Raw genomic sequence first — 26,994 nt, 5'->3', positions numbered from 1 at the left:
TACGAAGGAGCTTACTGGTTTCAGAAGTAATGGCTATGATTGGGAAGTTGCGAAGAGTATAGTGTCCAGCAGCTTGCTGTTTTCTAGTAACCTCTTTCTGGAGTGCATCGGCGGCGGCGGCTTCATCCCTGAGCATTTGTTGTTGTTTCCTCTTCTTAGCCCTTTGGAATACAATAAGCTCTTTGGAATGCTCTGCTTGCACTGTTTTAGTAGATGCTTCGTGGATAGGATCTCCAGTGAAGTCAGCAAGATAAACAGCCATCTTCTTTCTTCTTTTTAAGGGTGTTTCTTGCTCTTGTTCTGCCTCTTCTTCTTCTGCTACCTTAACCCCAAGTGTTTCTTCTTCAGGATCAAGTAAAAGCTTCTTTTTCTTTTGTTGTTGTTTACTCCTGAGAAGGTTTAAAGCTTGGACCTTTTGAGGAGAATCTCCCTGTGAGGCACCCGCACCACCTTCAAAAAGAAGAACTAGAGGTAAGGCTAAAAGCATTATAAGAAGAAGAGAAAAGAAACAAGGATATATACCTTTCTTCGAGGCAGCTCGAGCAACTAAGGTAGTAGGAATAGACTGTGTGGTGACAGCCACAGGAACTGAAGTGGTAAGAGCAGTGGAAGAGGTGACAACTCCAGCTCCTTTGGGCTTGGCTTGGGGCACATCCAGCGCCATTAATAGGTCTTGAGGAGGAATGACCAAGTATACCTCCATATTTGTCACCCACCAGTTTTGGTACCTTTTCAATAGGTTACCTTGAGGAATGAAAGGGATATACTCAAACTCAATCAAGTCTTGTATAAATTTAGAAGTTGCTTCTTCTAGTCTGGATCTTCGAACCTTTAAATCCCTGCTGGTAAGACTTAAATTAGTCTGGCTGCAGAGAGGTATTGGGACCCCTTGTGATAGGCCAAATTGCCTAGCAAATTGAGCAGGACAATAAGGCTCAGCAATGCACTTGTAAGCTCTGGGGTTTATAGTCCCAATGAATAACTCTCTGGAGATCAGAATAGAGGCCCATATGTTCTTGTGATGAGGTGAAGAACCTATCACTTAGAAAGTTTTTCAACCAAGATGGGCCAATGGTAGTAGGTTCGAAGGGACGAAAGCTGTAAAAAGGAAGGAAAGCTGGAAGTTGGTGGAAGAAAGAGAAATAAAAAAGCAAAGGTAGAAGGATAGAGTGAAGCGTTGGCTAGCCTCATGCCATGAGTAGTAGGGTTTGGCTCAAAAAAATTAAGGCATTTAGATTGTAGCTCAATAAAATAAGCAAAAAGTCAAAGCTGAAATATCCAAAATGGACCCCCTTGATTGGCATCCAAGGGTTTCTCACAAAAAATAGAACATGCTCTATATACGTGACTTAGAATGTATGGAGCTAAGGTCACCTTTTTCTGTAAAACAAGGGCTTTGGCAAGAGGGGCGAATTCAGGCATGATTATTTGAGAAGAGGTGCAGAAAACGAATTTGTAAAGCCAATATAGTATGAAAGAAAAGAATTCCCTATCAGTCACAGGGCCCTCCCTTGTATTCTCAGCCTTGACAAAATAACTATAGGATGAGTTAAGAGAGGAAAGGGAAAAAGGGGTTGGTAGGTCAGGATAATCTGGTCCAAAGGGGGTTCCAATGGGGGATAATCCTAATAGATGACAGATATCAAGAACAGTAGGGGCCATCATCCCACATCTGAATTGAAAAAAATTAAAGGCAGAATTCCAAAAGCAAAGGGCAGCAGATATTAAGAAAGGGTCATCTAAGATAGTGAACTTGGATAATTGGAGGGCATCGAAAAGGCAGGGCTCTTGGAGGTCCAGAGTCCTATCAGGGACAACCTGATCATACCATTCTTGCCACTCTGGTCTCACCGTGGGCTAGCAGTGATGTGGGCGGTTCATCCTCCAGTTTCCCCAGTCAAGACCACCTTCGTAAAGAAGACAATGGTCCTCTAGACGTGGATATAGAGCTGGGAGTTCAATAAGAATCACTTTGAAGATGTGCCCAAGCACATACTCTTGCTGCTCATGACGGCGGGGAATAAAGATGCGTCCGTCGATGGCGTTTTTCTCACCGACCTTATACTTCTCACACTCTTCGGCAATAATCCTTTACAAGGTTACAGACGGGCTCGCACGCTCTACGACTGGTATTTTCAACGAAGAAGAAGCCATTGATAGAAAGCTTTCTCAGAGGATGAAGTTGGAAAGAGAGTAAAGAGAAATGGAAGGTTGGTAGAGATAAAGGGTTTGTGCGATAGAAAAATAGGTGAATTCCGAGCACAAAATAAAAGGGTTTTAAAACTTTTTGTGTCTGAAAATATACCCGGTCGTGTGACACGGACGGAATTCACAAAAAGTACTAGAAATACGAATGCGAATGGTTTTCCTCAATGTTGATAGTTTTGGTGGGAAACATATCTCAAATACTGATATCAGTTTCGAAATACAGTATTTGCCTTTGAAGCCAAATTTTGGAACCGAGATCCGATAACAAATAGCTTCGAAGGCAAGGAACCGACTTCGAAGCACATCCCACACCTAAGGATGCAAGAAAGCTCAAGTATTTGTGTACCTCAACAGGATTGAAAGCCTGTTTTAGGGTTTCTTAGTGAGAATAAATCCTTCGAAGCAAAACTTAAGATCCCTTAAGGATGAAAATTGTTGTTCGAAGTATCAAAACCAATAGTTGGTTTGATAAGAAGAGATTGCTTTTCGGATTAAAACAATGCAGCCCTTGAGAGGGGCTTCCATATTTTTGAAAGTATGGATTGTTGTTCGAAACAAAAATGATCAATTTAAAACTGATTGATCGTACTAACCATATGACCATATGTTGGATATGATTAAAGCAAGCTTTAAGGGGTAAGATTGTTAAATTCGAAGCACTGATTCTAAGTGGAAACTAGCAAAAGTTGTCAACTGTATTCCATGAATTGGAGAAGTTCTTGTTGGTTTTTCAATGTTTCATTTGAGATGACTGAATCTAGATTCGAAGGATGAGAATTTGCTTGTAAAGACAAACAGAGATAAAGTCAAACCATGCCAAACAAAGAGAAAAGTCTTAGTTGTATTGAAACAAAAGCAATTACATCAAAGGGCCCTTTTTGGGTACAAATTCGAGTTCATAAAAGTAAGGAATAGAATAAATAACAAGATCATGGAATTTGGTCCAGCTATGGTCAATAAATTTATGTTCTTTTTTTATTCTATCTTCTATTTTCTCCAAGCTTGGTTGTTGAAGTTGATGTGCTCTCATTTGATAAAAGAGTTCCTAAGCCTTTATTTCAAACGCTGTTTCTTTTAACCCTTGTTCCAGCTCATCCATATCCAAGTCATCCCAGTACGCAATGTTTTAAAAACCGGACCAGTAAGTAAACCGGAAAAATGATCGGGTGGACGGGTCACCGGTTCAACCGTCGGGTTGCACCGGAATCGAACCGTGACGTCATAAATATATTAAAATTATATTTAAATAAAAATATAAGTAATAAAATTATAAATTAAAATTTTAATAATCTTAAATATTTCTCTTAATACTTTTTTTATTAAAAAATATAAAAATATATTTAAAAATATTATTAATTTTAATTTTGGAAGAAGAAATCAAATATTTAATATTCCTTCCATATGATTTTAATTCAAACACTTTGATTGAAAAAAGAGCAAAATTTTTGGAGGGATATCAAAATTTTAAGTTTCCCTCCAATGAGTTTGATTGAATCCCACATAGATTTCTTGAGTTTTTTTGGGAGAATTTTTTTCTTATAAATAGATGGAAGCTTTCACAATAATTTCAAACTCTCAATGGGATTCTTCACAAGAGGAGACTCTTACAAGAGAGTTTCCAATTAAATTTTTATTATATATATATATATATATATAAAATAAGAAAGAAAGAAGGCAAAGAAAGAAAGAAAATAAAAAATAGAAAAAAAGGGCCGGACCGGTTCGATCAACCCGTGACCGGGTCGACCGGTTCACCGGTTTAATCGGTGGGTTCACCGGTTTTCAAAAAATAGCCCAGTTTTTTCAATTGGCCGGTTTAAGAGGGTTGACCGGACCGGAACCCCATCCGGTCACCGGTTCCCCATCCGGTCACCGGTTCAACCAGGCCGGTCCGGTCCGGTTTTTAAAACCATGCCAGTACGTAGAGTCTTTATTCTTGAAGTCATTATATTCTTCAATGAGGTTCTCTGCTTCGTACTGAGTATGAACTCGAAGGGATGAAAGTTGGTCCAAAGATTGGGTGGTGGCCACAGAAGTCCGGTGCTAATGAAGAAGCAATGGGAGTTGGTCCAAAAACATTTGGAGTTCTGCTTGGGCAATGGGGTTGAGGACGTGACCCCGAGTCATAACATCACAAGCCCATCTAAGGTTCATGAGAGGAACATCGTCTTCAAGAACATTGAAAGGCAAGTGAGAAAAGGCCGCAAGCAGAAGTTGGGCTTGCTTTCGTTGAGCTGGAATAGGGGGAGGTAGAGGCTTATAGGGGAGAAAAACCTTTTCCGCAGAGAGGGTAAACCTCAGTCTCTCTATCCAGCGGGGATTTTGCGGAGGAGGATGTATAGCTTCCATTTCGAAAGAAGGAGGAAACTGGGGGGTATTAACACAATCAAGCTAGTCAGAAGAGCAAAGCCTCACCTTCTGGGCTAAGAACGATGGGTTATACCTTTGTGCCTCTTCTGGGCGTCGGGTAGCTTGTACTATCTTTGTAAGCATGGAGAACGTGTACCATGCTACAAGCAAATTGTCCTCTAAACTGCGTCGGCGGTCGATGGGCACGTAAGGATAAACCACCGAACTTCGAGCATCAGAAGGGAATTCTAAAGGATCAGTGAACTCAACAAAGTAATGATTAACTCGTTTCCTTAACTTCCGTGCCTCAGGTTCTGACCAGCTTCTCCAACCAGAAGCCCTAGAGGAAGAAGAAGCCACAATCTCATCCCATGCAGAAGATTGTGAATTAGAAAAAGAGCTTCCAATGTCCATTTTTACAAAATTTTGGGTTAGAGAATTATGAGTAGCAAGTTCGTAATCCAAACGTTGATAGTTTGCAAAAGCTTCCATGACTTGAATATAGAAAGGTGGGTAAAGATGGCGGATCAATGCATGAAGGTTCTTTCGAGGAAGAACACCATCATCAAATGACTCCTCGTATACTCGATCAATGGAAGGAAGATTGGCTTGGCCATAAAAGATGTATCAGTCTTTTCGAATACTGAGATAGTGGGAGTGTTCAAGGGTTAGATGAGAATTTAATGCAAATGATGAATGACAGTTGCATTTCTGAGAAATGCAAAAGCCTATGTACGTTTTAAGACATGGAAAAATACCTTGATCCACTAATATCACCAAGTATTGGGTATATTAGTGCGGGGGGTAATGTTGGCTACATATTTTGTATAAAGCCAATCATAGTTCAACACGTAGTAGGTTGAGGGTTATACGGGAAGACAATTCAAACCTTCGATCGTGATCGTCCACGTGACAGTTAGTATTGGTTCTTACCAGATCTGCGTCACACTGGATCAACAAAGAGGTGCGAAGTGATGTGGCTTCAACGGTTACTCACATTCAAATTCAAAATTAGGAGAGAAGCCTAACTGCAAGTAATGGCATAGTAGAAGTAACTATAAGGCAACATGATCACCGATTATGGAGGAGCGATTCGACGGTTAGAAATGCAGTTCGATGGTCATCATTGAGAAGTATAAATAGCAGAGAAGGCCCCAGAAAAAGGACCAGACTCAGATCCAAAAAATCAGTTTTATCTATTTTATTTCCTTTCCAGTTTTACATTTCCTGTTCTTTGTATTTCTGTACTTTAAAATTCCTGCACTACACTTCGTTCATAGGAGTAGTTTCAAGTAAATTATTGCAGTAAATCTCTACGAGGCTGAATTGGATTATTGTAAGTCTTTCGTTTTACTTAATGAAATACTACAATTGTTCTTCATTTAATCATTGTCAGTTTATTCCTTCTAAGTAAAGCAACCAGTAAAAGTCCTCTTCATTGAGGCTGAAAGAACTAAAACACAATGGTTGGCAATTAAATTTCTGTAAGGATTGATTAATCCTTGCTGGCATGCTCACAATTACAAAAATAACCTTCGAAAGCCAAAAAAGCCAACAACAACCCAAAATTCTATTCAAAACTCATAAAAAAATTTAAAAAAAATTCACAAATATTTTTTTTGTAATATAAAAATAAATAAAAAAATAAAAAAAAAAACGAACACTATTCCGGTCAACCGGCCAGATGACGGGTGGGACAACCGGTTAACCCAAATTTTCTAGCCTTGGAAAAAGTTTTCAAAAGTGAGTGTGAAATTAATTTTTTAAAACGCTAAACAAACACCACACTCAAAAATGAGTGTGGAACTATATTAATTTTTGTTTTTTTTTTAAAAAAAATATGTAAAAAAAACAATAAAGAAGTGATGTGATGTGAAAAAATTAATAAATTAAATTTTGAGAAAACTACCAATAAGTCTTAATAGTTTGACTTAATTTCCATCAAGTCCTATTGAAAATAAGTCTTGATAAAATTGTAGTTAAAAATAATTTTTTTGTGACAATTTTTTATATATGTCGCTAAAAATTGACAATTAGTGACTTTTTTTGTCATGATTTTTATAAATTGTCGCTAAAACTTACAATTAGTGACTTTTTTATAACAAATTTTTCTCATAGGACTTATTAGACAATAAGTTCACTCACTAAAACCTACACGTAAGTACCCCATTAATTTTTTATCTATTTTGAGAAGTATTTTTTTTTTTTTAACTTATTAACTTATTATGAAAAACGCATAAAAAAAAAGTAGAAGTGATGTGACTTAAATAAGTCAATACGTTAATAAACTGATTTTTTTCATCTACTCAAAAGAGGCCTAAGTGCAGCATGTTGTGGTGCTCCAGTGAGAGGTTTTTTTCGGAGTCTTTTTTGACAATTTAAACTATTAATTCAAACTTTTTTGAGTAGATCATACAAAAAATTAAATTGATTGAATATCTATAATTTAATAATAAAAATAAATTTATTTTTCGAAAAATAAACTATTAACATAATCTTAATACTCCCTCCGTTCTAAAACAATAATCCCCTTTGGGAAATCTAATTTTTTTTATAGTACAATTATTGCACTTTAAAAAAAATTAAAATTTCAAAATTACCCTTTGATAGTACATTTTTTTGAGAAATATCAATTGTCATAATTGTATTTTTTGTGTTATTAATAATTTAAAAGAATGGAAAAATAGAAAATTCGTATTATTTTAATTCTTAATTTTTGAAAAGGGAATAATATTTTAGAACAATAAAAAATATAATAAAAGATTAATATTTTAGGACGGAAGGAATAATGTTTTTAAAACATTTACAATTTAATCATAAAATTATAAATTTTTGATTAACTTAATTTTTTACATAAATAATATATTAAAAAAATCCAACAATATCCATAATACTATTTCTTTTCTTTTTTTTTTATAGATACATCGGAATTAAATAGCATCCAACAGCTTGTCTCATGTTGAGCGCAAGATTGGACTGTCCAGTTTGGTCCATGGGCTCATTTTTGGATCCTATTTTGATAATCCGAACATTGAATGTGTAAAACTCGTCGAGTACTATATTCCTGTAAAAAATCACGTTAATTGGGTATCGATAGCTATTTGATCGGATTAGATTTATATTTAAAAAAATAAACGGTTGACAGAATTTTGATCCGATCAAATAGTTATCGATATCCGATCAACATAATTTTTTACAAGAATATAGTACTCGACAAGTACTATACATTAAACGGTTCGAATTATTAAAATGAGATCCAAAAATAAGTCCATGAGCCGAACTGGACGAATCTAATCTTCATCTATATAAGATAAACTGGGTTGTTTGGAGTGTTCTAAATAAGTGCACTTTTTGACCTTTTTGACTAAAAAGTTGAAGAAAAAAAGATAGTTGTTTGGGTTAACTTTTTGACTTTTTACGAAAAAATGTATATTAAAAAATTGTATAAATTAGTGTGTAGGAGAAGATAAGGACAGTAGGCAGTACAGCCGTACTGTCTGAGCAGAGTGAATCGATGATAAGAAATGGTTGCCTACTTTTCGGGCATTGCATTGAACGGTGTTGTGCAGCCCGTAGGGGTCATCACGGGTCTCGTTTTGATAATTTGAACCGTTCAATGTGTAGAACTCGTCGAGTACTATATGTCTGTAAAAAATCACGTTGATCGGATATCAATAGCTATCTGATCGAATTAGTTTTTTTTTCAACCGTTAATTATAACACCATCTATTTTTTTATATACAAAACTGATTTAATCATGTACTTAGCGATATTTGATCAACATGATTTTTTACAAACATATAGTACTCGACGAGTTTTACAAATTGAACCGCTTATATTATCAAAACGAGACCATTGATGGGCTCCTATGGGCCGAACAACACAGTATTATTTGTGCATCCCGCCTGTGCAATTTTTCCAAAAAGCTCAACTATGTGTTTGTGGACGTCAGAGTTGTTGGTTATATTGTTTGTGTAAAATTAATTTTTTTATATTTATTTTTTTGATGAATAATAATAATTTTTTTACTCTTTTTAATAATTTTTTAATTTTATTTATTTATTTATTTATTTTTTTTGAATATCCTCTCAACCACGCCTAAAGAATACTATTTCACCTCTGCCTAACATCCTCCTTTAAATTACTGATCAAAAAAAAAAAAAAAATCCTCCTTTAAATTCTATTATACACAAATTTCTAACCTTTACCGTTACTGTTACACTGGGTTTGATTGGATGACCTAAAAATATATATATATATATATTTATAATAATTTCACATATGTTTTTTCGTTCCTTTCACTTTCTAAATCATTGCTTAAATTCCCAAACTAAACACACCAGAGGAGAGAGAGAGAGACAGACGTAGAAGGAAGGACAGAGAGAGAGAGAAACCTTGCAATCGTTTTGGGTAAGCTGCATTTTTCATTACTTTTGGCGTCTCTGCAAACTCACTGTCAACATTTAAGTCTCGTCGCGCTCAGTAATCTTTGCATATCTTTCTTTTGGCTTTTTTTGGTTTGGTTTCAATTTCAACTTGCGATTCACTTTCAAGAAATTAGTAATAATGCTTGGTACTTACATTATATTCACAGAAACAATTTGTTGAAAACGAATTTTGAAGAAATATTTTATTCTTACGGAGTAACAGAGAGAGAGAGAGAGAGAGAAAGAGGGAAGCAGTGGAGATCGCGCAGTCTGATGGCTGGGATTGGATCAAAAAGTACAGTGGTTGTTCTGGTTCTGTTTGTTGCTCTTGTTCTAGCTTCTTCTGTGTTGGTTTCTGCAGAAAGAAGTTTGAAACAGGTCTTTTCAAGTGATGAAAATGGGACTATTCAAGAGGTTGACTCCAATTACTTCAACAAAGTACTTAATTTCTTAAGGCAAAAGGGTCAATCTCAATTGGGTTACCACCATGCTTGGCCGGTAAGTCCAATTTTTTTTTTTACAATAAATAGTTTTGAATATTTTACTAATTCTGGTACTGGATGAGTGATATAAACTAGATTTTATGGTTCTTATATTTTTATTAGGAATCTTCTAGTTTAATGTATAATGTTAGAATTTCTTAGATTGTGTTAATTTAGCTAGTTTTGTTAGTTAGGTTTATTATAATAATGGTTTTAAGCTTTAAGGCAAGAGAAGTTTTGAGAATTAATAATCTTGGATGTTCGTTTTGAATCAACCATAGTTAAAAGAATATTCCTTGTGAATCAACGAGTCTAGAGAAAGATCTTGCTTTCAATAGTAATTCTTCAAAGTACTCATAACTTTGTGAATTTGATTCACACTTCACAGGAAATGAAATTTGGGTGGAGGATAATTGTGGGTACGATAATTGGGTTCTTTGGAGCTGCATTTGGGAGTGTTGGAGGTGTCGGTGGGGGTGGTATTTTTGTTCCCATGCTTACGCTGATAATTGGGTTTGATGCAAAATCATCAACTGCAATTTCAAAATGTAAGTGTTGTATCTCCCTTTTCAGTTTAGGAATGGTTAAAACTGCTTTTCCCTCTCTTTTTTTATTTTTTATTTTTTATTCTTATGGATGCTAAAATGTCCTCCAGAGATTTCGCATCTATGAAGAGTACTTTTCCAGTAGCTTTTCAGTTGGATGTGAGAAGCTAGAAGGTTAAAACCAGACCTTTCATTACAGAGGCAAATACTAGTTAATTCAAAATATTGATTATCATCCCAAAATAATGTCTCAATTTTTGACCGGTTAGAAGTTTTTGCACTGAAATTTCCCAGGCACTATGTCACTCGAACTATTTTGACATGATGCAGTTGTTTGTTCCGTTGTTTTTCTCTCATTGCACTTTGTTTGCCTGTTTTGGTTAATTTTTAATATAGGGCTGTATTCTAATTGGAAGTTGATACCCATAATCTGAAATTTTGGTTTCACTAGGTTTCATTTTTGTATAGATCATTTTTCAATCTATCACACACTGAAAATTAGGAATATTTCTCTGCAGAATTACAATGCACTATGTTAGTGAAACACACAAGCAAATGTATGTGCTCTTGTTTGTTTGTTTGGTAGGTATGATCACGGGAGCAGCTGCTGCAACTGTTTACTACAACCTCAAGTTAAGGCATCCTACACTTGACCTACCTATCATTGACTATGACCTGGCACTTCTTTTCCAACCAATGTTGGTCCTGGGGATTAGCATTGGAGTTACTTTCAATGTGATTTTTGCTGAGTGGATGGTTACAATCTTACTCATAATTCTTTTTTTAGGTAATAATGCTTTCGATTGCAATTTTGCCTATTTCTTTTATTGGAAAATTTTCTTGATTGGTCACAATTATCTGTAGGCTCGTCTACCAAGGCATTCTTCAAGGGTGTTGAAACATGGAAGAAAGAAACCATAATAAAAAAGGTTGTACCCTCTAGTGTTTCTTAAAATATAATACAACTTAGAACCATCCCTTGTCTCACTTATTTCTGATTTTCAGGAGGTTGCTAGACTTTTGGCATCTAATGGTGAGTTGGCTTGGCATCTTTTCAATTTTAGAAATTCCGAAGGATTCCTAGGTAGGGTAATTTTGTGTAAAATTTTGAATTGACCCATATCATCCTTTGCTATCTAATCAGGTAGCGGTAATGTGGAAGTGGAATACAAACCTCTCCTTGGAGGCCCCGTCAATGGCACCCAAATGGAATCCAAGGAATCTCAAAAATCAGTGGTACAATATATCCACAAGATTTTTATTTGTGACTTGTTGTTACTAAGGCTGACTTATGTAATGTTCACAGGTTTCTATTGTTGAGAATGTCCGCTGGAAGGAACTTGGCATGCTTGTTGCTGTCTGGGTTATCATCCTTGCCCTGCAGATTGCCAAGGTTTCTATTGGTCGTATGCATATCTTTCTTTGAATGCGTTACTTTAGGATTTCTCTGTGTATGTGCATTTATTAGCTAACATAATATTGGAACTTTTGCATGTTGGATACAGAATCACACGACAACTTGTTCTGTAGCATATTGGGTGGTAAATCTGTTGCAGGTACTTTCTGTGACTAATCTAATAGTTAGAAGGTCTTTACATGCAGTCATAATTCATCAAGATGAATGTCTGAATAGTATCATTCCCTTAACCACCCCCCCCGATGACAGATCCCTGTGACTGTTGGAGTATCTGCATATGAAGCGATCAGCTTATACAAAGGGTGGAGAGTAATAGCATCCAATGGAGCAGAAACAAACTGGCGAGTGCACCAGTTGATTCTTTACTGTTGCTGTGGCATTCTCGCTGGTATAGTAGGTGGGCTGCTAGGTCTTGGTGGAGGATTCATTTTGGGTCCTTTGTTTCTTGATCTGGGAATCCCTCCTCAGGTGCGTTTTGTGCTTTCCAATAACATGAAGAGATGCTGAGTAGTTTACATTTGATTTTGGATGTCAGATTTTATATCTTCAAGCATAGCTAATAGTTCAAGCAATATCAATCTAATAAATCCTCAGAGTTGAATTCAGTGAGTTGAAAAACATGTCATTTAGTGGTTGAAAGAGATATATTCCTATGTTAAAATATGCCCTCAAAAAATCTGTTCTGTATGTATGAAAGTTTTTTCAAAATTGCTATTTACAAACCTCCTAATTAGCTAGGGTTATCTTATCCTTGACAATCATGGCTGAACTGACTGGTTGAGCATTTTTTGTATGTAGGTGTCAAGCGCCACAGCTTCCTTTGCCATGATGTTTTCTGCATCCATGTCTGTTGCAGAATACTACCTTCTGAGCCGTTTACCAGTTCCTTATGGTAAGTTTTGTTTTTTTTATATTTTTATAATAAATATTTTCACTGATATATGAGGCAATATGTACAGAATCATTGAAGGGAGATGAGGACCCCTTAAACTAAAAAACACAGCTTCAGTTGCTAGCTCTATAACTAGCAGCCACAATAGGAACACAACCAAAGCCTAAAATTCCAATAATCAATTTACTAAACCATGACACAAAGAAGCATCACAGCGGAAATTATCAAATCAACTGAGAAAACAGAGAAACAGCGCAAAACTATTGTGGTTACCTTGTTTGGTGTCTTTTTCCAAAGCCATATCTCTCGAGCCTTTATTTGGCTAGGTTGGTTTTGTGTCTCTGTTTGAGAATTGGTTGCCTTCGGGCATGTCTTGAGCTTCATTATATGTTCTCTTTTTTTGGTAATAAAATGCATGCTTACCCAAAAAAACTATTGTTTCAGAATTTTAGCAGAAATAAATGTTTCAGGCAATAATTGCCAGTTAGCTTGATTGTTTTCTATTTTCCTCCATGAACAAAGTCTGGCTCTGAAATCTTCCTCTGGTAACTTGAGAGGAGTGGTATTATCTTTTTCACGGTTATCATGAAGTAGGTTATTTCTCTCCCTCCAAATGTTATAAGACTGTTATTCCTAAACAGAGTTTATATGCTTCATTTCTAAAACTCTTTCTGTGAAAATTCTGGTTAGCTCATTTGAGTTCACCTTCCCAATTCAAGGGAATCTTGAATTCTTCTTACTTAATTTATTTGCAAAATCTTTTCCGAAATAAAATTTGAGCAAGGACAATCAAAGAAGAGATGATTATGAGACTTGGTGGCTAGATTGCAGAGCAATCAAATGGCCTCAACTTTCATCCCCTAATCTCTCAATCTGTCTTTAATAGCCAGTCTGCCCGAACACAAAAGCCACATGAAGGCACACCCGAGAATATTTTCTTTTGCGGTAAGTTTTCCGGTCAAGTTCTTGGTTTTGGAAGGCTAAGCAATATTAAGCAAAACCCACTTGGCCATAGACTTGTGTATGATTGTCTTGTTTAGATATATTAAACTGTATATTTTGTTTTTCTTATGGTAGCTCTCTACTTCGTTGCTGTGGCTACCATTGCTGCGTTGGTAGGGCAACATGTGGTGAGAAGACTAATCGCTATATTAGGGAGAGCATCTTTGATCATCTTTATCCTGGCCTTCACAATCTTTCTGAGTGCAATCTTATTAGGCAAGTATAATTTAAATATTAATGTTTTGTTTGTGGGGCAAGATTCTTACATTCTGAATGTCTGTTTTGTTGTGTTTTTAGCCCAAAATGGTTTTCTTTTGTCTGTTTCTTGGTTGTAAATTCTATTGTTTATCTTCTAACAGGTGGTGTTGGCATATCGGATATGATTAAAAAGATACCAGAGGATCACAGTGGTTTTGAAAACATCTGTGCATATGAAATATAGATTGTATGTAGTCTTCAACCCCGCCATCCTTGTTGAATGAAAAATCCTGTGTGTAATGTTCCCCCAAGCATCAAAGATGTCTATTCAATGACACGTCACTCTCAAATGAAGCTTTTTTAATTCAAGCTCCATGTTCTGCATTAAATTTGTCCATTGATAGCTTGTTGAGTTGCACCCTTTGAAATGACTATGAAAATGACATCTGTGGTGTATAAAATGAGTCGAGCAAGGGTGATTGGCGCCTTTCTGTGACTCTTTTGCATCAAATGTCTTTGTTAGGAGAAGGTATTTTGGGTAACAGGTACAGCAGTGTGGTATACTGGTTGCCCTCACAGCACATGAAAAGGTTAGAACTAAAACCAGCAAATGCAAGATATGAGGAAATGAGTTCAAATCTTAATTTCAAGACAACATGCATTTTTAATATTGTATTTTATAGATTCAACTATGGCACATTAGGCATAAATCTTGGTCAGGAACACCAAAAAACTATTTGCACTATTTGAACACCCCATATTCTTTTGAGTTAACACACAATTTTTATTTTATTTTGTCTCAATTCACACAACTTATTAGTTCCTATAAAACTTTCAACTTTCTAACCCTAACTCTAACCCATCAGTCACCACCCAGTCACCCCTTCCCCTCTCTTTTTCTTTCGAAAATACTCATCCTCATCCTCATCCTCATCCTCATCCTCATCCTCTTCCTTTTCTTTTTTTTTTTTTTTTTTTTGTCCTCCTAAATGTTGGAGAAAGGGGGTCACAGTTATAATTCAAACGTGATAATTTGCCATAAATGGTAATTTGTTTGGGGACACAATCATGATTCAAAAATTCAAAAAATAGTGTGAGCTGAAAGAATGTGAGGTGCAAATTGAAACTTCTCTAAAATAATGAAAGGAGATTTTGGATAAACACGCTATCTCATTCACATTTGGGTAAGTGTCATTAGTTTCCATCTTTTATCATTTGGACTCCCACTTCCTTAAATCCCTACCGATCAAAATTGCTTCTACATTTTTTCCTTTGAATCCTCACCATGATTCCCATTATACCCTTTCTTTGGACCCCCAACCCAACCTGTACCCAAGCCCCTTTCCTAGCACGCAAGCCCCCACCTCTGCCTCTGTGGATGCCGTTGTTGCCACCTTCAGCGACCCCCTCCCCACATCCCCACTAGCGATTCTCCTCCCCCCTCTGGCAGCCCCCTTCATTCTTCTTCCACACCATATTGAACTCATCATTACCTAACGGCCCCCACTCCATTCCCTCTCCATGCCAGCAACCGTTGCACCTCCCCTTCCTAAGCCACCGCCTCTACAAAAACCTAGTGTTATCACCTCACCACCACCCAACTCATCCTGACACCCACCCATGCGAAAGAGGTGATCACAATCATGAAGAGAGAGAGAGAGGGGAGGAAGGGTGGTGGCAGCAGGGAGGGGTGGGGCAGGATGGCCAAAACTGGTGGTGGTTGTGGTGGGTGAGGTAGGATTAGGATTAGGATTAGGATTAGGATTAGAGTTGGGATTTGGGAAATTAAGATATAACTGAAATTTTATGACAAGGTAAAATTATAATAAAAAAAAACAAAGGTGGTGGGGGCTCCAGACAAAATTGTGGAGGTATTAGTAGCACTCCATTTGGATTGAGTACACCTCAGTCACAAAACCTAACTTTATTTGTTACAGAAGGTGGTGGGAATCCAAGAGTAAAGTTGAGGGCCATTACCACAAGGAAAACTCCACTGCTCATGACCCCCAATGCATTCAAAACATTAAAAAAATTATAATAATCTGTACCCAATATTTTTTTTCCCCCAATGATAGAACAAGAGAGAGCTAGAGTTTCAAATCCTCAAATGGGCAAAAGATACAACACGTTATTCACTTAAATTTCATCTGTAGTTGCACAAATTCATAACAGATCTTAATTAATCACATTATTCTTTGCATACACAAACATCAAAATCAATTGTAAATACACGTAAACATACAAGAGAACCTTTGTAAACAAACCTTTTACAGTTTTTTTTCCACCCTTTCCCCACACAACTAGATTACCTGAATGTCTCAAAACTGAAACTTCTTTCTTTGTGATGGACAGAGATGGAGGACAGGCAACTTTCCAGGACACAGAAGGGTGTCAAAGTTCAAGTAATCGAGCGAACATCAGCCATAAAAGCAGGAATCCTTCTTGAAACTTATGGGTTTGGTGCTCGTAGAGTCAATGACCAAGGGACAAGAAATTTGAACTCGATTCTTTGTTGTCACCAATTTTCCTACCACATTGCCTCTCGACCTGATTTCAAATTGTAATTTCAACGGAACTTGAACACCATTGTTGATGGAAGGTACTAAACTTGATCCGGCACCATACAAAGGAACCTTAGTTCCTTCTAAAATCACCACCGTGATCCGGTGACTCTTTCTTGGCTGATAATATTTCTTCAACTACAAGTCATAATGTTCAAAACAGAGTATGCTTTGTTATAATTTAGAGGACGGAGAAACCATGGAGGAAAAAAAGAAAAGAAAGATCAAGAACAAAAAAAAAAAAAAAAAAAAGAACAAAAAAAAACTCAATGCAGAATCATTCTAGTGAACCAAATTCAACAAAAAGAGAGAATGTGACTAGAGATTGATTATCACCTGACCAGTTGCAACACTAATCTGTGAATAGACCAGATTGATAGGCATTGAGCTCACATGAATTCCAAAAAATGTAGCCGGGTTGTATACTCCAATCCTTAGTGAACCGTTCAATGTCAACATCTTCGTTGGGACGCCAGTGGAGTCAGAACCCTCGCCGACATAGATGTTATTTACTGTCAAGCTCTGAAAATACCGGATTATCCATCAGGAAGTGAAGATTTAATGCAAAAAAAAAAAAAACAATTTGTAAGCATGTGAGTGATTATTATATAAGAAAGAAAGAGACATCAAAGAAAAACATGTTCCAGACTTGATGAATCCATTTCCAGGATGGTGAACTATATGAGAGAATGAAGTGAAAATTGAAAATAGAATTAGAATCTTGAAACCAAATTGAGATGAAAACAGTGTGCTCTGTTTTGTAGCTGTTTTCTTTGTTCCCATGTCATGTCATTACATTTGTCATCTCATACGTGTTTCTATATTTCTTGATGGGAATTTCATTTTCTTTGTAAAGATAAATAAAGATCAACCATTATTAATGTTAGATCACAACAATGTATATCAAATTGAAGCAGTTAAGAAATAGACCAATAATGTATATCAATAATTAGCAATACTTTGTGTGCAACCCCGTTCACATGAAGAGGGGCACGATCACAAGCAAAATAAAATGCATAATGACAGAGATAACACGGTGACAAAACTAGTTACCCCTTGTTTGAAAAAAAATAACCATTTACACCAACCAGCCTATGTGGAACAAATCACACACACGAACAACAAGAAGAAGAATCAATTACACACGCGCACACAAAAAAAAAAAAGGAAATAGATTTACGTGATTCAATAAAATTGTTTATGTTCACGGCTCACACCAGTTCACTAGAGAATAGTATAATGCGACTACTTGTGTAGAAAACAATATATATGTTAGAATTTACATCATTAAATTACCATATTAAAATCCTTAATACAATTAGACCTTGAGGGCACCGCCCCACTTCTAGGCTGGGGGGCACATGGTGAAATATAAAGTACTAATCAAACTCCACAAATTGAATAATAACTTAGTGAAACCGATAAAATATGGCAAATGGAATTAGATGGGCACAATAATATTGTAATTCCTACTGCAACGCGAGATTGGTCATGGTGATCCCATAAATCCAACACCAAAACAGAGTAATTAGGCATACCTTGACAGAGACCTCAGTTTTGTAAGGCCTGGCAGCACCCCAAATAATCAAACAAAACACAGTGAACAGAACAACAAAACTCAACAGAGCCAACAAAGCCTGAAACCTCCTAGTAAATCTTTTATCATCATCATACTCCTCATATTTCCCCTCTTCCAGAATCACATTACACTCCGGCCACCCCTTATCGTTCCTTTTCCGGCCACCTTTCCCCCCCGACGAAGATCGAAAAATCCCCGAAAACCGACTCGCCGACGAATTCCTAGAGTGCCTGCCAAATGAAGGGTGAGAAGGAGACTCCATTGGACTGTTGTAATTCGGAGTTGGCTGCATCGTCGAGGACTTGTCGCCATCTTGCGAGTCTCTGGAAGGGCTCTGTACATAGTACACTGGCCGTTTTGGAGACCTTGATGGTGATGATGGGGCTAGACTAGTTATGTCGGATTCAGACTTTGTGTGCAACATTTTTCAAGAAACAGATTGATCGACAACACTCAAATCGTCAAATTTCCTAGAGATTTAAGATACCCAGAAAGTTTTGGAGCCGAATAGTGAAATTTCAGAAAGAAGAGAATGAATTGATAAAATTCTCAAGGTACAAGATGGGATTAACAGTGAAACACTCTGTTTTTCGAGAATTAGTTGTAATAATTGATTGACAACACTAGAATATCCCAAAATCACAAATTTCCCAGAGATTTGTGATACCCAGAAAGTTTTAGGGCTGAATTTTGAAATTATAGAGAGTAAAGAGAGTGAATTGATGGAGAAACAAGATGGAGTAGCAGTCTAACACTCTGTTTTGGGAGAACTGGTTGTGATAATTGACTGATAAGACTCAAATCTTCACCAAGTTAACAAATTTTGAAAAGATTTATGATACCCAGAAAGTTTTAAACTGAATATTGAAATTTTAGAGAGTGAAGAGAATAAATTGGCAGTGAAATTGGGCAAAGAGGGAGAGATACAAAATAACAGTCTAACACTGTTTTTTTTTTTTTTTTTTGCAGAATCAGAGACAGAATTGAAGCAACTAACTAAATCCAGTTGATGAAGAACGTAATGAACAAACTATCAAAGAAACTATAAAACCCACTACTTGAATTACATATAAAATGACAGAAACATGTAATACAATCCAAATTTTTAGAAAAGAAAACAGAATTCAGAACTGGGCTTGAATAAACCTGGAACCAAAACAACAATTCACCCCTATCCCTCTCTAGCATGTGCAATGGGCAAGAAAGAGAAAGGGGTTTATGGGTTACTTTCGAACGGGCTGTGAGTGAAGCTTTGTACAGAATAGAGAGAGAGAAACCATAAGCAATCTGTAAAGGGCAGAGGCTTGGGTAACAAGGCTGTAAACAGAGCTGGTTCCGAGCCTACGAAGACCGTAGGTTGGGGAATAAGTGTCGGCAGCCCAAGAGTGATGGTGTTAGTTGTACACTACTACTGTCTTGTTTGGTTGGACTTTAAAAAAGTTATCCTTTTTTTGTTTTTGTTCTTGTTTTATTATTAATTTTTAATTATAGTTCTTTTATTTATTTGCTTATTTATAAGAATGATTGGGTTTTGATTTTTTGTTTTTCTTCGTACCAAAATCTAATTCACGTCTGGAAATATATTCCCTTTCTTTTTACTTAGTTTTAGTTTTAGTTTTAGTTTTAAATAAAACTCATCCTATAATCTCTTTAAAAGGAGGGTTAGTTATTTAAAAGTCCTACTTACATATTTGGTGGTAGTTTAGATTCTATCAAAAAGTTTTTGAACCAATAAGTCCCATTTAGAGGTAAAAAGATGTTTTGCCCTTTAATTCCAAAACTGAGAATATTCTCAATTTCAAAACTGAGAATGTTCTCAATTTATAATTATCAAAATCAAGAAATTTCTCAATTTTTTTCTAGTATGAACTGAAAATATTATCAAAATTAAAAAATTTATAATCATCAATTTTGAGAAATTTCTCAATTTTTTTCATGATTAAAATTGAAAATATTATAAACTAAGAAGGTTTTCAATTTCAAAAAACTATGGATCACACCCATAAACAGAGCACCTTGTTGTTCTGTCTCTTAAAAGCCAAACGTTGAGAAAAGTTTCTTCTATGTCAGAGTTTCCTCTCTCCATGATTCTCTCTCTTCTTTTTCCAAATTCGAACGAAATTTACTATCCTCAGTTCATTCTCTTACCATCACCTCCACCGTCACCCTCCTTTCTCTTCCCTGATTCTACATTCATCCAATTGTCTCTTGAGAGGGTAATTTGTATGAATAAATTGGGCCGAGATTGGGTGATGGGCCGTAGTAAGAAAGGCGGAGTAAAATGATTTTTTTTATTAGCTCGGTCCAAGAAGGCCTTGTTGTTATCTCGGTCGCCATGGCCAAATTGGTTAGTTCGGTCATGGCATGTAAAGCCGAGGTGGACGTGAGGAAGTATACTGAGCCCTCTTCAGGATTTGGTTTTGGGTTAGTTTGGCGTAGGCTCTTCTCTGGATAGCTCGGTTTTGGCATGTGAAGCCGAGGTAGGGGAAAAGCAAAGAATAGCTGAACTAACAGTTAGATTGGTTACGCCAGTCAGTCTAGCATGGCAATATTATTTCGGTTGTATGGTAGCCCGGCCATGATATAACCATCTCACTTAGTTTAAGTAGTGAGGGGGGTGTTGAAGGATAAGCATTATCCTTCAGGAGTATGAATCCTAGGAGGACTCTACATGGAGGAGTAAGAGTCCTACTTGGATTGTGCCACACGAAACCTATAAAAGCTCACAAACATCACCTTTGGAGAGGTAACACAACTTTGATTCTCGAATTCACAGAGCTTCTTGTCTACTTGTCTGTTTTTCTGACTTAGGCATTGGAGGGGTTTCCGGCACACACTCGTCGGCTAGCTCACGTTTGTGTTTTCAGGGAGTAAAACGACGTCGTACGAAGGAGCGCAGACTTGATCAACAGGATTATACGAGAAGGTTTATTTCTTTCCCGTACAATTGGCGCCGTCTGTGGGAATTCAGACAAGAACAAAACCTCTTGATCAAGCTTTACCTCTTTAGGAACAATGGCGCACAATGAAGATTTGCCACAATCTGCCACAGACGGACAAACACCAGATGGGGGTGCAAGGCATGAAGGACTACCTTCTATCCCTCCCATGGCAGACTTGGAGCCCCAACGACATAGCCCCAGGAGGGATACTAGGGGAAGGCGGACTAACAGCCCCCGTCACTCTCGTTCACAAAGTCCTGACAGGCAAAGGCAGAGGATTGATCCTCAAGTTCTGGAGGACTGCGTGAAGGAGCAAGACGAATTAATAAGGAAGATGGCGGCGGACATGGAGGCCTTGAAGCGCCAGATGAAGGGAAGGCGACAGGAGAGGAGCGCAAAAACAAGATGCCCCCTCGCTGCTCAGAAGACCATGGAAGGCATTCTACACCATCACAAGCAGAGAGTAGAAGCCTCAGAACAGGCGATACTCAGTCTAGAACCTCCAGAACTCGTTACTCCAGGTCTGAGAGAACGAGATCATTGAGGTCTTACACAGAGGGAAGTACCTACCGACCCTCACATTCGCACCAAACATCATCTAAACAGACGGAGTTGCCAAGATCATCCGATTTACAGATCATGCTGGAAGAAAAAGCACGATGGAAGGAGGACACCAGGGCGCGCGACCCTCGCAGAGTTTCTACCCTTCAACGATTGGCTCCTCGATCGCATGGAAGCGTCGAGGTTGGAATGCCATTACCACGCCCTGCCTACGAACCGACAGACAAAGCATTAGCAAGGCTGCAGACCTTGCCGTTCGTTCCGGCAATTGAAAGTGCGCCCCTACCTACAGGCTTCCTTCAGCCCAAATTCACTACGTACGAGGGGAAGACGGACCCCTACATTCACCTAAGCCACTTCCGCCAGGTTATGGCGGTATATCGGCGAAACGAGGCTCTAATGTGCATCCTCTTCCCGTCAAGCCTTGGCGATCTAAGCTTGACTTGGTTTGAAAAACTTCCAGAATGCAGTATAGCCTCCTGGGCGCAATTGGCGGAGGCGTTTGTCACAAGGTTCAGAACAAACACCAAAATCCCAGTGGAGATTGACCAGCTACTCTCCATCGACATGGGCGAAAAAGAGACATTAAGGTCCTACAATAGTCGCTACTGGGAGACATTCAACCAGATTGGGAACTGTCCCACCAATCTCGCCATTGCACAACACAAGAGAGGCCTTCCGGTCGGGAACAGATTAAGGGACTCAATCACCATGACACCACCCCTCACTATGGAAGCCTTGATGGAAAGAGTACATCAGCACATCAGGGTAGAAGAGGATGGCGCACGTGCCAAAACAAAATCTGGCACGACCACAATACCAGAGAAGAAGGCCTCAGCAAAGGTCAACGCGGTAGACCGTCCAAGCAAAAACGGACGAGGCAGACGAGACAACGACGAGGACCAGGATAAAAGATGGTTGAGAGTCCACACTGCCATAACCACGGTCTTCAAGAAACCGATCTACCGAATTCTAAGTGAAATACGGGATGAGCCTTTCGTCAGATGGCCAGCTAAGCTTGGGGAAGCTCAGAAGGACTATGACAAAAGATCACGGTGCACCTTCCACAAAGAAAAGGGGCACCACACTGAAAATTGCACGCCATTGAGACAGCACCTGGAGGAGTTAGTGGCAGCAGGTCACCTGGATAAATACATTGAAGGAGGGGCCCAACCAGCCCCCCAGGACCATAACAACCCCAACGGGATGCCAATCGACGCCCCACCTCAAGGCGTTATCAATGTGATACATGGAGTTTTCGAACCCGAGCGTGTATGCAAGCTCAGAGGATCAATCAAAAAGGCTGAGCATTTAAGAGAGGTACAAAGTGCCAAACCTGCCATCAAGAAGGGGAAGACAGAGGCCACGAACGTCATGTCTTTTTCGGATAAGGACTTGGCAAGGATATACTGCCCTCACAATGATGACTTGGTTGTCACTCTCCGAGTCAAGGATTTTGACGTCAAGCGGATTTTGATAGATCAAGGCAGTTCATGTGAAATAATGTACTACGACACCTTTAAACAGTTGAAGTTACAAGATAAAGACTTGGCACCTGCCGTATCTCCCCTGATTGGATTCAACTCCATGCCAGAATGGCCCGTTGGCAAAATAATCCTCCCAGTCAAGGCAGGAAGCGTGACGAAACAAGTGGAGTTCTGGGTATTAAAGGTCCCCTCCACTTATAACATCATCTTGGGCAGAACATGACTGCATGCCATGCAATCGGTAGCGTCATCCTACCACCAAGTAATGCGGTTCCCCAACGACACCGGTGTAATTGAAGAGGTCTATGGAGATCAGATTATGTCCAAGCAATGCTTTATCACGGTGAATGGCAGCCGCGCTGCCAAAGGATATGTTCATTCGGTGGAAGAACCTGAGAGCAATGAACTGTTCGCAGATGTAGGCAAAGTAGCTAATCAGAAAGCGGTAGAAGACTTGGTAGAGGTAAGAATAGATAAAAAGAACCCGGATAAGTTCTTTTTGCTCGATTCATCGTTGTCCAGCACTGAGAGATTAGAGGTCTTGAAATTTTTAACCTCTAATATCGAAGTGTTTGCCTGGACACCATACGACATGCCAAGCATTGATCCCAACTTCATCTGTCACCAACTCAATGTCCACCCATCCGCCAGACCAATCTTTCAACGCACCCGTAGATCGGCACTCCACCATGCCGAGATAGTGGCTGAAGAAGTAGGAAACCTGCTGGAGGCAAGAGCAATCAGAGAGGTGCACTACCCAAGATGGATCTCCAACACAGTCGTGGTGCCAAAGAAGAATGGCAAGTGGCGTGTCTGTGTCGACTACAAAACAGTCAACAAGGCATGTCCGAAAGACAGCTTTCCTCTACCACAGATAGATCAACTGGTCGACCGAACGGCGGGGCACAACCGACTTAGCTTTCTGGATGCATACAGAGGCTACCATCAAATCGCCATGCATGAACCAGACCAGGAGGTCACATCCTTTACAACTCCAAGAGGACTATACTGTTACAAGGTCATGCCCTTTGGCCTAAAGAATGCAGTGGCAACATTCCAACGGATGGTCACCAAGATGTTTGAACCATTTTAGGCAAAACAATGGAGGCTTACATCGACGACATGGTGGTCAAGAGCAATGATGAGAATGACCATCTCAAGGACCTAGGCGAGATGTTTGAGATCCTGAAGAAACACAAGTTGCGCCTCAATGCATCCAAGTGTGCGTTCGGACTAGGATCTGGCAAATTCCTGGGCTTCCTTGTGACCAACCGGGGTATAAAAGCAGACCCCTCCCAGATCAAAGCAATCCAGGATTTGGAGAGACCAAACTCAGTAAAAGAAGTGCAGCATCTCACCGGCATGGCAGCTGCGCTTAGTCGGTTCATAAGCCGGTCATCGGACAGACTACGACCATTCTTCCGTGCACTAAAAGCCAAGTTCGAATGGGACGAAAAATGCGACCAAGCTCTAGAAAGCTTGAAAGAATACATGTCTTCTCCACCATTGCTGGTCACCCCAATACCTGGAGAAGAACTCTTCCTGTACCTGGCAGTCTCTCAGTACGCAATTAGCGCAGTGTTAGTCCGTGCGGAAGGAATTCAACATCTGCCCATCTATTATGTCAGCAAGACATTGCTGGGAGCCGAAACAAGGTATTTGCCACTGGAAAAACTGGCATTGGCCTCGATGATGGCCTCATGGAAGTTGTCGCACTACTTTCACGCCCACACCATAGTTGTCCTCACAGCTTTCCCATTAAAAGCTCTGTTTGAGAGGGTAAACTTTTCTGGGCGAATCTTGAAATGGGCAGTTGAGTTGGGACAATTCAACATCAAGTTCCAACCCAGGACCGCGATAAAGGCCCAAGCTTTGGCAGACTTTGTCGCAGAATTCACCCCAGGAAGTCATCATATCTGCCCAGTCGACCTGACTGATACAACCAAACCAAGAATAGAAATTGACGCCGGAATAACGCAACCCCTGGTGCAGGATATTCAGTCAGACCTCATGACAAACTAGAGTAAAGACAGCAAGGAAGAAGCAAACCATGCTACACCAAGCCAAGACTCACCAACAAATAAAGACTTGGTACAATCAGATAGCGAGGAGCAAACAGCAAGCATGGACCTTGAAGAAAACACCAGCAACATTCTTGACCCCACGACATCATCTGACCCCTCCACTTGCTGGAAGTTGTTCGTTGGTGAGATGTGGAAGCTCTTTGTGGATGGAGCATCCAACCGGCATGGTGCAGGACTTGGCATAGTCCTCATCTCACCAGACGGCCTGGTTGTGGAGTAAGCAATCAACCTTGGCTTCCCAACATCAAACAATGAAACAGAGTATGAAACACTTTTTGCAGGACTCAAATCAGTGTTCTACATGAAGGCCACCGAATTAATGGTCTACAGTGACTCACAGCTGGTAGTAAACCAAATTTCTGGCGACTATGAAGCAAAGGATGACAAGATGGCCAAATACCAAGAATTGGTCAGAACAGAGATCAAGAAATTTGAAGTAGTAAGGATAGAACAGATTGGCAGGGAGGAAAACAGCAGAGCAGACGAACTAGCAGGCTTTGCGTCAATGGCAGATACATCCATCCCTCACCCACTACTAATTGACTACCTACCAAGACCAAGCATTGAAGACCCCGAAGTAGAAGAGGTATGTTGCGCCGAATTAGGCCCCTCATGGATGGATCCCATTATACTGTTCTTAAAAGACGGCATCTTACTGGAAGACAAGAAAGAAGCCAACAAAATTAGAGCAATGTCACAGCGATTTTGGCTCTCCCCATCCATGGCGTTGTACAAAAAGTCATTCTCTGGACCTTATCTAAAGTGTGTTCACTCCAGCAAGGTGGAAGCGTTCTTGTTCGAAATACATGAAGGGGTGTGCGGATGCCACCAAGGAGGAAGATCGTTAGCTTACAGAGCCATTTCGCAAGGATACTGGTGGCCATACATGCAAGCTGACTCAGAGAAGTATGTGAAGAAGTGCAAGAAATGTCAGAAATTCGCACATGAAATACATCAGCCGGTCAGAGAACTCCTACCATTGACCAGCCAATGGCCCTTTACAATGTGGGGCTTGGACATAGTGGGACCACTTCCAACAGCACCCAGAAACAGAAAGTTCTTTCTCGTAGCAATAGACTACTTCACAAAGTGGGTGGAAGCAGAAGCATTAGTATCAATCAAAGAAAAAGATGTGAAGAAGTTCGTTTGGCAGAATATCATTACTCGATTCGGCATACCTAAAGCTCTAATATCAGACAACGGCACCCAGTTTGATGGCAGAATCTTTAGAGGCTTTTGTGAAGAATACAAGATCGAATTCTACAATTCTACACCAGCATATCCTCAAGCAAATAGCCAAGCAGAAGCATCAAACAAGGTTGTCTTGGATGGATTGAAGAAAAGGTTAGAGAAGGCAAAAGGCAAATGGGCGGAGGAACTTCCTCATGTTTTATGGGCTTACCGCACCACACCTCGACGATCGACAGGAGAAACACCATTCTCCTTAGCCTACGGCATGGAAGCAGTAATCCCACTAGAAGTTGGCCTCCCCACAATTCGAAGCGAAAATTTTGATCCAAACCTGAATAGAGAAGCCATAGCATTGGAGCTCGACCTCGCCAAAGAAAGAAGAGAAAAAGCACTAGTCCACATTGCCTCATATCAACAAGAGTTATCCAGGAAATACAACAAAATAGTGCACCCAAGGCAATTCAAAATCGGAGATTGGGTGCTGCGCAAAGTAATGGGAAACACCCTGGTGCCAGGAGATGGCAAGCTAGGGCCTAGTTGGGAAGGCCCTTACAAAGTGGTTGGGTTAGCAAGCAAAGGGGCATACCACCTAGAAGACAAAGACGGAAAAGCAATCCCCAGGCCATGGAACACCGCCAATCTCAAATTATTTTATTTTTAGCTTTCCCCTTACAAACATGTGTAATTTTCTCTTTCCTCAATAAAACAAGTCGATTCTTTTCAGCGCATAGTTGTTTTCTGTAAAAGTTAGTTTTAGTGAAGCTAGGAACATTGCAAACATTTTATTCTAAGCTGGCTGAAAAAACCAACTTAGAGGTTGGCTAGATTAAACCAATACCTTTCCTAAGCCCAGGATAAGGATCCAGGCTGCAGGACGTTTGGTCAGAATAACTAAACACTTTACTTTAGGTTGGCTGAAAAAACCAACTTAGAGGTTGGCTGGATTAAACCAACACCTTTCCTAAGCCTAGGATAAGGATCCAGGCTGCATGACGTTTGGTCGGAATAACCAAACATTTTATTCTAAGTTGGCTGGAAAAACTAACTTAGAGGTTAGCTGGATTAAACC

General features: G+C 39.1%; 2 protein-coding genes across 6 annotated transcripts; one reads left to right on the top strand and one right to left on the bottom strand.

Moving 5' to 3' along the window:
* Positions 1-8,700: 8,700 nt before the first annotated feature.
* On the top strand, positions 8,701-13,909 carry LOC114323925 (sulfite exporter TauE/SafE family protein 3). 5 transcript variants are annotated; one of them, XM_082909120.1, is made up of 13 exons: positions 8,701-8,967; positions 9,152-9,482; positions 9,855-10,014; positions 10,598-10,798; positions 10,876-10,940; positions 11,017-11,044; positions 11,156-11,247; positions 11,318-11,404; positions 11,517-11,567; positions 11,678-11,896; positions 12,227-12,320; positions 13,398-13,538; positions 13,682-13,909. In XM_082909120.1, the coding sequence occupies exons 2-13, from the start codon at positions 9,258-9,260 to the stop codon at positions 13,762-13,764; spliced, it is 1,446 nt and encodes a 481-aa protein (XP_082765246.1). In that variant the 5' UTR covers positions 8,701-8,967; positions 9,152-9,257; the 3' UTR covers positions 13,765-13,909. The 5 variants fall into 5 exon arrangements, with proteins under 5 accessions (XP_082765246.1, XP_082765250.1, XP_082765249.1 ...); XM_082909123.1 differs by having other exon boundaries at positions 8,835-8,967; positions 9,212-9,482; XM_082909122.1 differs by having other exon boundaries at positions 8,839-9,039.
* A 1,719-nt stretch (positions 13,910-15,628) lies between these two features.
* LOC114323922 (uncharacterized) lies at positions 15,629-19,087 on the bottom strand. Its single transcript, XM_028271616.2, has 3 exons — positions 17,620-19,087; positions 16,418-16,603; positions 15,629-16,219 (listed from the first exon to the last, which is right to left on the bottom strand). Exons 1-3 carry the CDS (start codon positions 18,082-18,084, stop codon positions 15,938-15,940), a joined length of 933 nt encoding a protein of 310 aa, XP_028127417.1. The 5' UTR covers positions 18,085-19,087; the 3' UTR covers positions 15,629-15,937.
* Positions 19,088-26,994: the final 7,907 nt, after the last annotated feature.

The sequence above is a fragment of the Camellia sinensis genome, chromosome 15 (assembly GCF_055761805.1).
Source record: "Camellia sinensis isolate YWXY chromosome 15, ASM5576180v1, whole genome shotgun sequence".
In the NCBI taxonomy this organism is placed as follows: domain Eukaryota; kingdom Viridiplantae; phylum Streptophyta; class Magnoliopsida; order Ericales; family Theaceae; genus Camellia; species Camellia sinensis.
The sequence above is the reverse complement of the archived record's forward strand: the minus strand, read 5'-3'. Positions and strand labels throughout refer to the sequence as shown.

Bases quoted from the DNA above. Each gene is read 5' to 3' on its own strand.
- LOC114323925 (XM_082909120.1), top strand. From the start codon at position 9,258: ATGGCTGGGATTGGATCAAAAAGTACAGTGGTTGTTCTGGTTCTGTTT. The intron at 11,568-11,677 runs GTACTTTCTGTG...CCCCGATGACAG, and splicing joins GGGTGGTAAATCTGTTGCAG to ATCCCTGTGACTGTTGGAGT. The intron at 11,897-12,226 runs GTGCGTTTTGTG...TTTTGTATGTAG, and splicing joins ATCTGGGAATCCCTCCTCAG to GTGTCAAGCGCCACAGCTTC.
- LOC114323922 (XM_028271616.2), bottom strand. From the start codon at position 18,084: ATGTTGCACACAAAGTCTGAATCCGACATAACTAGTCTAGCCCCATCA. The intron at 16,604-17,619 runs GTATGCCTAATT...CGGTATTTTCAG, and splicing joins AAACTGAGGTCTCTGTCAAG to AGCTTGACAGTAAATAACAT. The intron at 16,220-16,417 runs GTGATAATCAAT...TATGACTTGTAG, and splicing joins TTAGTGTTGCAACTGGTCAG to TTGAAGAAATATTATCAGCC.